At 38.5% G+C, this 11916-nt stretch overlaps 1 protein-coding gene across 7 annotated transcripts; it reads left to right on the top strand.

Moving 5' to 3' along the window:
• The first annotated feature begins 5069 nt into the window (after nt 1-5069).
• LOC134874781 (uncharacterized) lies at nt 5070-11715 on the top strand. Of its 7 annotated transcripts, XM_063898969.1 has the most exons (12): nt 5076-5600; nt 5949-6107; nt 6419-6465; nt 6557-6634; nt 6979-7121; nt 7210-7480; nt 7651-7932; nt 8197-8333; nt 8429-8545; nt 8667-8724; nt 9546-9611; nt 9692-11715. In XM_063898969.1, the coding sequence occupies exons 3-12, from the start codon at nt 6441-6443 to the stop codon at nt 10942-10944; spliced, it is 2430 nt and encodes an 809-aa protein (XP_063755039.1). In that variant the 5' UTR covers nt 5076-5600; nt 5949-6107; nt 6419-6440; the 3' UTR covers nt 10945-11715. The 7 variants fall into 7 exon arrangements, with proteins under 7 accessions (XP_063755035.1, XP_063755039.1, XP_063755036.1 ...); XM_063898965.1 differs by lacking the exon at nt 5949-6107 and having other exon boundaries at nt 5070-5321; XM_063898966.1 differs by having other exon boundaries at nt 5076-5321; nt 5949-6465.
• Nucleotides 11716-11916: the final 201 nt, after the last annotated feature.

Here is an 11916-nt window from a genome sequence, read left to right as displayed (position 1 = left end):
GATGGGCTTTGCCACTTCCCTTCTGCGGTTTGACAGGTTGCAGGTTGTGTCCCTCTTTTCACGGAGCAACTAGATGTCAAGGCTGCAGGGTGTGTTCCTTTCTCAAGGAGAAACTAGGTGTCATGAACTTTCTGTTATCAGTTCCCATGCTAGATTTGTAATGTACTTGTGTGTGGGACTGTTGTTACACCTGTGCTTTTCCCACATTGAATCAATTCACGGCCAAGCAAATAACATATGCTAAACACAGTCTGCTCAGTATTATCTGTCAGTCAATATTACTCAACACAACTCTGTCAATTTTCAGGGTGTGTTTGGGCCCAGGTTTGTTTACGCTATTCCTCCTGTAGGTCTCCAAAGTTTGATTCCACAGAGTAAACATTTCACTAAGTATGTTTCATATCAAACATAACTCTTTTCTTTGTGAGAGGTTGTTTTTGATGATCTTTGGAAGTAAGTCTCTCTAGTGCAGTCTGCTAAACCACACCTGGAGGAGAAACCCTGTGTCGGTTGGGAATCTCCATCGTTTTAAAGATCAACGTCAGGTCCCAAAATCCCTAACCCCCTTTTTGAAACTTGATTATGCCAATTTTAATAAATGTAAATTAAAAGACTATAGCAAGCCAAAACACTGCTATCACAGCTGTGATATTACAACACAACCAAGCCACATGACATCATTCAGCATCAATCAAAAACCATATCAATCACAGTGACTAATATGAAACTACAGTTTAACCTTAGCATGGGTTAACTACTGTCAGCCTTTACCAAGGAAGGGTGTCCTGACTTTACACTAACACCAAGCAGATACCTTCAGATACCACCAGAGAGACCAGAGATTGGTACGAACTGGTTTTAGTGTTTTTTCACAAAAATAGAGATGATTACAAAATCCAAAATTAAAGAATTAAAAAAGACAAAGGATCAGGTCAAAAAAGGGTAAAGGCCAAAAACCAAGAGTCTAAAGGCCGGAAGTTTCCCTCAGCTGAGCACCCAAGCCATGCCCCCAAAGGGACCAAGCCCCAAAGAAGCCCAAAGGAACCTCACCTCTTAGAAGCCTCCCCCTACTGGAACCTTGTTTCTCTTCACAAATCAACTTTTATAGTCTCTCCCTCCTCCCTCTCTAAGATCAGGTGATTTCCCCTTTTTTTTTAAAATCTTTGAGTAAGAAGGAGGTTACATACTTTCAGCTTTTTGCTTAAATCATTAAATCAAAATTAAACAAATGAAGAATATAGTGATTACATGATATTTCTAACAAAAGTGAATGAAAACAAATTCTATGATATCAGAACACATTGACTATGTCATTTTAAAATAACATTTCTTAAAGCTCCATTGAAGACATGATAACTTCATTCTTTAATGTTTTTTAACAAAACATCAAACATTTTAACGATATCTATAACCTCAGTTTTCCCTTAGCATAATGGTCATAAACAGTTCACCGACTCAGCTAGATAGTTCAACTCCCGTCAACATCCTCTGCTTCCTTATTTCTAGTTCTTCATTCCGTTGCAACTGTCCTCAAGGTGTCAAAAACCATAAGGCCTTGTTCTTTAGAATTTGGGGTGAATAGTTTAACGTCTGAGAATGTCCTTTAAGGGTCAAAGACCAGACGGCCTAGATTCCGACAGATTTCAGACGGTCTCGTTTCTCACGTACGTGTATTCTGAGGAACACTTACTTCCCCAATACAAACTTATGCAATAAATCACGACCCAAAGGTTGTTATTCTATACTCTGGGGAGTTTAGTTTGGCGCCTTAAAAGGTTAAGAGAGAGTAACTTACACATCTGTAACAAGTTAACTGTGCAAGGATTGGAATGTGTGTATGCGTTGGAGGCAGGATGTTTTACCTATATAACGTGTACGAATGTTTCTGTCTGTTGGAGACACTACGCAGTTGACTGCTTAAGAGCAACGTAGTGTTTTCTCACTATTGTGTTTGTTATGTAACAATATAATATTTAACCTCAACCATTTCTGGGTCCGTGTCTTAATGTGTTTCTATTTTGTTAATGTTGTGGGTGTAAAAGGTTTCGGATCCACGACACTGTCTTCAGAACTGTGTACTAACATTACGATTTAAGCTCTAACATCCGGAGGCATCAGAACTTAGTCATAGTAGTTGACATTTTTAATATGTTTATTACTGTAAAAAATGTAAGATTCAATTATCTTGTTTTCTATTGAGTTAAAAAAAAAAGTCCAGATATGACATTGTGTAAGTATTCTGCTTGCATATATAGTGTTGTATTCCCTTTTGTTGAAATTGAATAGAATTTCTATAATCTTTATTTGTTTAGTTTAGATGTTTTATTTTTCATGATTTAAAATTCTAATCCCCACATACAAAGCCCTCCCTGACCTCCTTTATCATCACATCCGCAACCTTTGCCTCAGGTTTACAGATGCCTACATTCCTAAAGAGGAGAAGTGCACCAACCTTACAATAATAAATAGGTCCAAACTTATTTGGACTCATGTAGGTTAGGACGTTTTTAATGCTACTTGTCAAACATTGTGTTAGAAAAAAAGCTTGACAAGAAAAACACATGGTAACTTTCAATGCTCACTTAAGGATGATAAAATATTCCACAACAGCACTCAAAACCAACGTCTTTAGACTTGCCTTTCCCTGTTAAACCCCTTGCCCTACACTATTACTCCGCCAGTGCACAATGCCTTCTATTCCTGTGTTTTTTTTCTTTGTTTTGTTTCCAATCTCATCTTGTTTGTTGTGTGACTTCGGGTATCTAGAGACGTGCCTTATAAATTGAATGTATAATTATGATTATTATATTTTTAATTGTTCATTAGTAAAAGCTGAAACTATGTAACCTCCCTCTTACCTAAAGACAGTAAATGGGAAACCACCTGATAAAGAAAGGGAAGAGGGGGGAAGGTTATAAAAGATGATGTGTGAAAAGAAAGGCTTTTTTGTAGGTCTTTGGGGCTTATTGAGGAGGTCATTAGGACTTCTTTTTTTTTTTACCTTTTGGGTCTGCCCTTGTGTCTGACATAAACTTTCTTATTTTCTTCTGTCTTTTGGGATCCTGTAATCATATTTTTTTGTGAATAACAAAATCGGTTTCTACTTTGTACATCTTGACCCAGTTTCTGGTCTCTTGTGTTCTCTGGCCTGCTTGGTCTTAGAAAAAAGGCCTTGGAAAAGGTTGACAGTAGTTGAAACCATGCTAAGGTTAAGCTGTATTTTCATTTTGGTAACTGGGGTTTTGATTGATGTTGAAATATGACTTGTGCTTGGCTGGTTATGTAATATCACAGCTGTGATATTAGTGTGTGACTTTGGCTATGCTCAGTTTTTTAGATTATTGAAATTGGCATAATTCAAATTTTGAAATGGTGTTGTGGAAATTGTTCTGATGTATATGTCAAAGAGAATAAAGGTCTGTAAATAAGTAAATCCGAGCAGAGTTTTCTTTGTGAGTTTTATTCAAGCTTGAAGTCACAGGTTATTGTAATGGCAAATTATGGCAATGACTAATGCAATGAGTGTATACATGTGTCTGTTTTCTGCAAGAGACAGGCTGCTTCCCAATGACACCAATTTAAAGATGTTCGCTGTGTGCACAGACCATGTCTCAAGGGCTATTACGCTGACCCATATCCCATTATTAAACATGTGTGTGCAGGGGTCAACGACAGGCCGCCCACTGTGTAATAATAACAGGACCCCCCCCCCCCCGCAGGTCTATAAAGATGCTATATGCACAGTTCTCTATGCACAACTTATGCAGACTGTTCCGCACTCTGTATAACCTGTGACTTCAAGCTTGAATAAAACTCACAAAGACAACTCTGCTCGGATTTACTTATTTACAGACCTTTATTCTCTTTGACATATAAGGGTGCGGCGACATTATCCCCGCACACACATGTTTCATAACAGGATATGGGTCTTGCAAAATAGACCTTGAGATTATTTGGTGTTATTGTGAAGCAGCCTGTCTCCTCCAGAGAACAGACACATGTATACATGCATTGCACTAGTAATTGCTATAATTTGCCATTACAAGGGGATAGGGATTGTGAGTCCTGAAGCTGCCTTAAACTGGGGAGTCTCACAACTGACACAGGGTTTCTCCTCCAGGGGCAGTTTAGATACTGCTTTGGAGTTCTACCAGCCCACCATCACCTACTGCATTACATATCCGTTGATATCCAGAGATATAGTTGGATATCTGGTTAGATCTTTTTAATAATAACTAAAGAAACTACTAGGGGTCGAGTTAGCAGCTGGCATGACCTTTCAGGAGTTAAGGCTGCTTCCCTTGATTAAAACTGTCTAGTCTCAGTTTACAGTTGCTACAGAAAACTTAAATTAAAGTCTTACTCAAAAAGACATTGTGTCCTGACCACACTTTTCCAGGAAGCTTTGGTAATATTTGTAGCACTCAGACAGAAACAGTTTTTCACAGAGCAGCACAGCACATCCTCAAGGTCCTTCTAATCTAACGTCCCTATGAAGCCCATTGCGACCCAATGTTTTACAGACTAAACAGTCCTTCTTACATGTGTAAAACATTTTTCTTCCATATTTGTATAGCACTTTTCTACAACATGCAATTGAAATTACTTTAATTAACACAGAGGGGTTCATAGGATAAAAGAGATACAAGAAACACAAATCAATATATAAAGACATACATAGAGAGGATTGTAAAAACACTCACACAAATAAAATGCAGGATAAATATAAGCTTAAATAAAATAAGTCAAACCAACATAGAAAACAGATTACAATGCAGTTTCAGTGGGAATTCCTGAAGTAGAAATTGATTAATGGCCATCTATTGACTTTAACTAGTGGTGAAAAATATTTAATATGTAAATTTACTCAAGTACTTTACTTATTTACAACTGCAAGGTACTTCTAATTCTAACATATGAGTGGCTATCACAACAAAATGCCTAATAAAGCCACACCTTAACCTAATTTTAACCCCAAAGAAAAAGGTCCAGAATGTAATCAATGTCACTCAATTTGGGCACACTCTCCCACACACATACACGTACGCGCGCGTGCGCATACACACACTCACGCACTAGGCTAGCGGTTTTTATTTCATTGGACAACGGAGAGACGTGTGTTTCGCTCTCGATAGCCTACAACCGGTACAACCCAAAGGTAAACCTAAGGAGACAGACGGTGGATGTGATTCTTATCGTGAATCACTTTGTCGCTTAATTGTGGTTTCTAGAGCTACAAATGAAACCGACACTAACTTTCTAGCGACTACTGACTACAGCAGGAAGTCGTCGTCTTTTACGTAGCCTTATCCTGTTAACAAGTAAGTTTCATTTAAATTGTTCCGATGGCACGTACGCCATACATATTTATTAGTTTGTTGGTTGCTTAGATAACAGAAAAGTGTGTTTATTTCTGAATGTGTTGGGTGAATTAACGTCAATATCTCCAAGTCACGTGGTTAATAAGATGTATTGAAATGCATTTTTACTAACTTATTCTTAACAACGTGACGTGAGTTTACGTTGATTGACAACGGTTACCCGTAGGGATGGGAACAGCAGTCAAGTATTTGATCTAACTCTACTTGGAAACACGTGAGGTAAGTTAGCTAGTAGTTTCACATTAGTGTTGTGAGTGACCGCTAAACTGGTGAATGTTCTTCCGTACGGTGTAACACTCTTCATTGATGAAACTGTAGTGTAAAACAACGACGTTAAAAATAATGAACGAAGCCTTTTAATTTTACCCTGCTATCCTAACTTTGCATCTCTAAATAGTAAATCACACATGTAGGCTATTTTTCTGCAGAATTACTACTTTTACTTTTATACTTTAAGTACATTTAGCTGATAATGCTTGTGTAGTTTGTAAGGATTTTTACTAAATCATTTATGTATTACTAAAGTAAAGTATCTGAATACTTCTTCCACCACTGTTGATGTATCAGAGTGAAAACGATGCAAGACTTCCTGTGCAACCCCATTTCCTGCTCCTAGGATTCACTTTAAAGTGTTGTTTGCAAACCTCTGTCTATGAACAACACGCCTCTCGAACTTTGGCATTATTTCTTTGCTGGATGCTACAATAATGAAGTCGTTCAGTTAAAGTTAAGTATTAAGGTTTAATTTCACGTCTTTATATTTCAAAAACTTTACAATCTCATTTCATCCTTATTGAGAAGACACAATCCTGTTTGATCAATGCGTTGATATGGCGCCCCACCTGGTGGCTAATTTCCCTCTTCATGGGAACTGCTGTATTAGGTAGAGTTCGACGTATTGTGATAACGATGGTCAGAGGTCTATCATGGCTGACCCTGATTTATACTTTTTTTCATACCTGAAACAGTTCAGGCACAAGCAAATGCAAAATTATAATAAATGACTGTAAGCTTCAACTTGAACTGTATGTATTCAGGTGGTGATTCTACAAGTGCAGCATGGAGCCAGTTAAAGCACTAAAAGGTAGGCTATGTCATTCTTTCACAGCATGTGGTCTATTGTGCTTACAGTATTGTTTCCTGTGAAGTGTTTTTGATGCATTCTCTGTTTGTAGGTGTTTCTACCAAAAGCCAGCTGTTGGATTCTCTGAAGGTTTATCTGAACAACAAGAGCAGATTACAACCAATCATTGGTCTGTAGAAGAAAAACAAAATCTGTATTTTGTGTGTATGTTGTGTATCCTGTGTGTAGGGCTGTACCAAATGTCTTCCTCTTGTGGTGCCATCACATTTCACAGCAGCATATCCCTAAGAAAAAGGAAATCCTTTATTATTATATATATTGATTAATTGGTGTTAAGGAATTATTATATTAATATGTTTTTAAAAACAATAAATAGATATGCAAAGAAACGCTGCTCAGCATAGTATGTTTCCTTTAGTATTCTAAAGCCAACGTTATTAATGGAGTTTCGGCCTATTTGGTACAGCCCTCCCTGTGTGTATTGAAATAACCTGTAATTTCATGTACCTTCAGGCCTGGGGAGTATTATAGAATGTGTGAAGGTCGGTACAAACAACAGAGAAATAGTGTTACTATGTGAGGTATGTGTGTGTCGACTGAATAAAGCTGACATGCGAAACCACATCATGGGAAGTCTCCACAGATACAACTACATTGTAAGTAGTACTGTAGAAGAAGTCACGATAAGAGTTTATGTGCTGACTTGTATTTTAGTTTATTCACAAGTCTTGTTTTGTTTCACAGAAAGCCTGGCACCCCCACTTAATGTCTGAATGGAAGGAGAAGTCGGACCTGTCGAAGCTGGCTTGGCCACTCATGGAGATTGCTAAGATACTTGAGGGGAAGGAGGGATCTGGAAATATCCAGGTATGTTGTTGGACTCTGTACTTTGTGGATGCCAACAGATGCATGTTTGGATATGAGCCCTCACATCTTTGTGTGTACATTCATATAAAGTGGTTAGAGATCGAAGATGCTGTTTACCAGAGGATAGCAACACACAGCGAGAATGACGGTCAGTGAGTTTTCAGTTGTATGTAACACAGGTCTCAAACCATCTCTACCCCTTCAATCCAACCGCCTCTCCTTTTATTTGTCTTCTCCGTTTTCCATATATGCATGTCCCACTTTTTATTCAATTTTGTTTTACTCCGCATCAGTCTCTTTTCCTTTTTAACACCACAGCAGTAACTCTGATAACTATCTTGAGAGAACAGCAGGGTGAAACTGAAAGCCATTCAGAGAGCGAATCTATGCAGCCGGAGCAAGATTCCCTCCAATCTCAGAGGATTGTATTACTTTCCAAAAACCACCAAACCCAGCCCTCCGAAGTGCCAGAGGGATATCAAACAGTACATGCAATCAAGTCCATACGGCGAATAGAGAACACTTCACCTGTACCCTCCCTGCCATCAGAGAACCGCAGCAGCTCTCTGAGTGGCTACACGGGAACTGAGCCTCTTATTGGTAAGCACAAACAAATACATAAAGGTCTTCTCACTATCACTTGTCTAAATACAATTTACTAGCATATTCACAAGCCATGTTTCAAATGTTATTCTTTAAAGTTGGGTGTGAATGTAAAGACGCTATCTTTAAATACACATTGCTGTTTTTACCTACAGATTTACCGAGATATACTGCCTTATCTTGTGGCTAGAAAGCAAATCAGTGAAATTTCCAAAATGTCAACCTGCTTTAACGGAAGCTGCTTCTTTGTTTTTGCAACAGGTCTTTCCCGCGTTATTGAATGCAGAGGGGAAAATGGCCGCACTTACTGTTTCTTATGTCACTGCTGCCGCATCAGAGCCAACGAGAATGACATCATTGATCACCTAACCGGAACTTCCCATCTCATCAACTACTTGGTATGTTTGTTTTGGAAAAATTATTGAACAGGAACACAAATATCCAAAAGCAACCGAGAAAATGTTAAGTATAACTTCTGTTCTGTTTTGTGTAGATGGAAACTCATGGTGAGCAGGTTGAGGTAATTCTGGCAGATATCAATGACGACTATCAGCTTCTCGTACCACTGGCCATGAAGGTGGAGAAAGAAGAGGGCAGAGGGGAGCTGAAGGTAATATATTTTTACTGTATTGATCCTGCCTTGGGAAGGCTAAAGTATTTGTTTATGATAAAGGTTTAGATTTCATTCCATTTTGCATCTAAATATTTAAACATGTGATTTTTTTCCCCAGGTGGTAAAGACACCAGAATCCCTCAGTAATCAACTGACTGGCAAAAGTTACCACTGGTGTAAGTACACATGCGTGCCCATCCACTTTTCTCTTTTTTGCCCTTAAACTATTCACCTCGGATTCATTTCTTTAAAAAGTCTGATGTGATACTTAACAAAGTGCACACAATTCATGCCCCAAAAGTTTGAAAACTCAACTTCCTCCAGGCTTGTCTTTATAAAAAAAGAATGCATGCAGTAATCCCCATGAATTCAAGGTGACCCCAAACCTCAGTTCTCCATGAGATTAGATATAAATTAGAACCGGTCAGCGCTTGTGAAATAAACCCGTAGTGAGCAGAGTGGAAACCAAAGAAACAAGCTGGAGCTTCACTTGATGTCTTACACTGAACGTTTAAATACAACTTGTACAAGGAAAACAGGATGAGCAATATAAGTCAATACCTATTAATTCTGGAACACAGCCTTTCCTTAGGGATATTAAACCTACATAGGATCAGATGGATTGGGCTGGAGGCTCCTCTGATTCAAATAAAACAGCCGTAATCTCTTATTGTGATTTTTATTCAGAGACTGCTTGTTGACCTTGCATGCCAAAGACAACAGAGCAGTCCCAACTCTTATCTTGAAGCTGTAGTCCAACAACTCTGACATGGTGCGAGCAACAATAGGACAGGATAACAAGGCCCACTGTAGTGTTAAAATGAAGGGAATTACTAAAAAGGTAGGGGTAAGATCACAGTTGCTTTCAGAAACATTTGTAAAAGGACAAGGAGAGTAATTTATAAACTGTTTTCCGTCCTCATTCTACCCAATGCATTTTTAGTACTGATACTTGTGCATGTTTGTATACCCCCTGTATTGTTTTCCTCTTTTCCAGGTGTAAAGATGTTGGGTAATGGAAGGAAACATCCAGACATCAAAAAGCAGAGAACAGCCAACAAAGGTGTGTGTCTATTGAAGCAATATTTTATTTGTTATGTCATTTCCTGCTGCCCATTGAGTAAATTTACACTTTTTTTAAAGGGCCAAATGTGAACAACCTTGCAGATCAAGGCATGCCAGAGAAATGTGCTGTGGTTCTGTCACAATGTCCAAAAAGTAGGAGCGCAAAAAGGAAAATGAGGGGAGTGACCAATCCTGTGTTTAAGGTAAGCCTGCCTCTAACCAAAGGTTCACTGCTGCTGGAGAGGAGTCCTTTCATGGTGGACAGCCTTCCTGGGTCCTCTGCATTCCCCCCGTCATCAGACTCAGATCTTCCAGAGTCACCAGAGATTTACTCAGAGGATCCTGGGGTGACCTATGACACTGGATCATTTGCAATAAACCCTGCTGAACACTCCGCACAATATCAGCAAGATCCCTACAGTGGAGGAGATGCTGGTCAATTCATGGAACCAGAAAGAAATGTCACAGTGACTCTGTATCAAAAGATGGATGGACATTATAATGACAATGAATACTTTAACCAGTCAGAAGACACATCAGAATATCAAAAGGTTTATGTGGGAAATAATTACAACACACAACAAGGTTCTCAAGTAAGATCAAATAAGAGGTGTTACAAAGAATGGCAAAATGAAGACCAACAGACCCAGAATTACTGGCCGACGCCTGCTGTCTCCCACACTCAGGACTGGCCATCTCATAACTCTGCCTACAGACAGGAGACGGGTTTCACTGAGCAGTGGTACAATCCAACTTCACAAAATGCAATTGCCCCGAGAATTGAGAGATGCAACGAGATGAGCTTTGATGCTACTCAACATTATTACCAGCAACAACCACAAACTCAGTACATGGCACAAAATGATCCAAGTCTTCAGACTGGCAGTGTGGGACAGCACTGTTGGTCTGGTGATAAGGCTGTTTATTCAGATGCTGCTAGGGTCCAAATGCATCCTTACTTAGGAGATCCCCATGCACAATATGGCAGTAATGCACCAGTGCCCGGAGCACAGTTTTCTGGATTTGAACAGAAACAAGTGCAAACATACATGGAGTTTTCCATTGGTCATGTCCAAACAGCTACACCAAATTATATGACACAACCTACTGCCCATCAAGGCGTCCAAGCAGGCTATGGGATGCAGTCTTACCCCAACTACAATGCTGGACCTTGGACAAACCCTAACCAACACTTTCCTCATCAAAACAGTGGTGAACATAGTGTTGGCTGGGGTGGCTCCCAGTCAAACGCTTACATGCCACCTCAGCAAGCTCAGTGGCATTATGGAGCCCAGCCTGCTGTTAATTACCAAGCAGCCGGTTTGATTTGACGATTTGAGGAAGTTCAGCTAAAACAACTCCATGTATGTTATCATTTCCAATTTTTAACAATGCAAATTTTACAACCCCCCCAACTGACACCACGTTTCTATTGAAGGAGACATTTTTTTCTACTGCCATTTAATGCAAACACACTGGATGCACTGGCTTGATGTCTCTTTCAGAAATGGGAATCTCCTAATGGAAGGATGTTATGCCTTTTCATTTTGAATGTTATTGATGACCATATTTTCATATCTATCTATATACTATTTTATTTGTTATATATATATATATTTTTTTTACATTAAACAGGATTTCTTCTTTTCTTTAATCCAAAGCTAAAACCAAATCTGATAGTAGACCGTTATTATTATACGTAAAAGTGTATTTGTTGTATCACCTGCTTACAGAAAAGTTTTACGGTGACTTATAAAATGTATTTGTTCAGAGCAACCGTTGAGAAGTTATAAAGGTTTAAATCGGACTAAAGCTCTGTTGTTTTTTGTCAAACGAATGTGACTTTGTATGTTATGTACAAGATGTACCTGAATTCCAAAGAAGTATTTACTTTAAAATTCATTTAAAGTGATGACCTACTTAAGTTTTGTGCTTGATTATATTTTCTGAACTGTTTATCAAATACCTCTTTTGCCTTTTTAACATAGTATGTCTGGTGGTATACTATGTCACACAAATGTGTTGTATGTTTAAGTTTGGAACCTGTGTAAAAAGTGTGCCCTGTTCAAAATAAAGGCGTACTGGAAACGCATTTTACTGAAGTTCTGAAGAGTGTTTCATTCAGAAGAATTTAACTATATACATGTCAAATAAAATAAATAAGCTAAATGTTGCAGCTATTGTAGCAAGTGATCAAGTAAATCAGAAGCCTATATATATGTAAATAGAATAAGATAAACATAGTTGATATATCAATGCTTTTAATGCTCATTCTGGTAGATATAAAACCACAACATGATCTG

The sequence above is a fragment of the Eleginops maclovinus genome, chromosome 13 (assembly GCF_036324505.1).
Source record: "Eleginops maclovinus isolate JMC-PN-2008 ecotype Puerto Natales chromosome 13, JC_Emac_rtc_rv5, whole genome shotgun sequence".
Classification (NCBI taxonomy): Eukaryota; Metazoa; Chordata; class Actinopteri; order Perciformes; family Eleginopidae; genus Eleginops; species Eleginops maclovinus.
The sequence above is the reverse complement of the archived record's forward strand: the minus strand, read 5'-3'. Positions and strand labels throughout refer to the sequence as shown.

Bases quoted from the DNA above. Each gene is read 5' to 3' on its own strand.
- LOC134874781 (XM_063898965.1), top strand. From the start codon at position 6,441: ATGGAGCCAGTTAAAGCACTAAAAG. The intron at 7,481-7,650 runs GTCAGTGAGTTT...TTAACACCACAG, and splicing joins AACACACAGCGAGAATGACG to CAGTAACTCTGATAACTATC. The intron at 8,725-9,545 runs GTAAGTACACAT...CCTCTTTTCCAG, and splicing joins TGGCAAAAGTTACCACTGGT to GTGTAAAGATGTTGGGTAAT.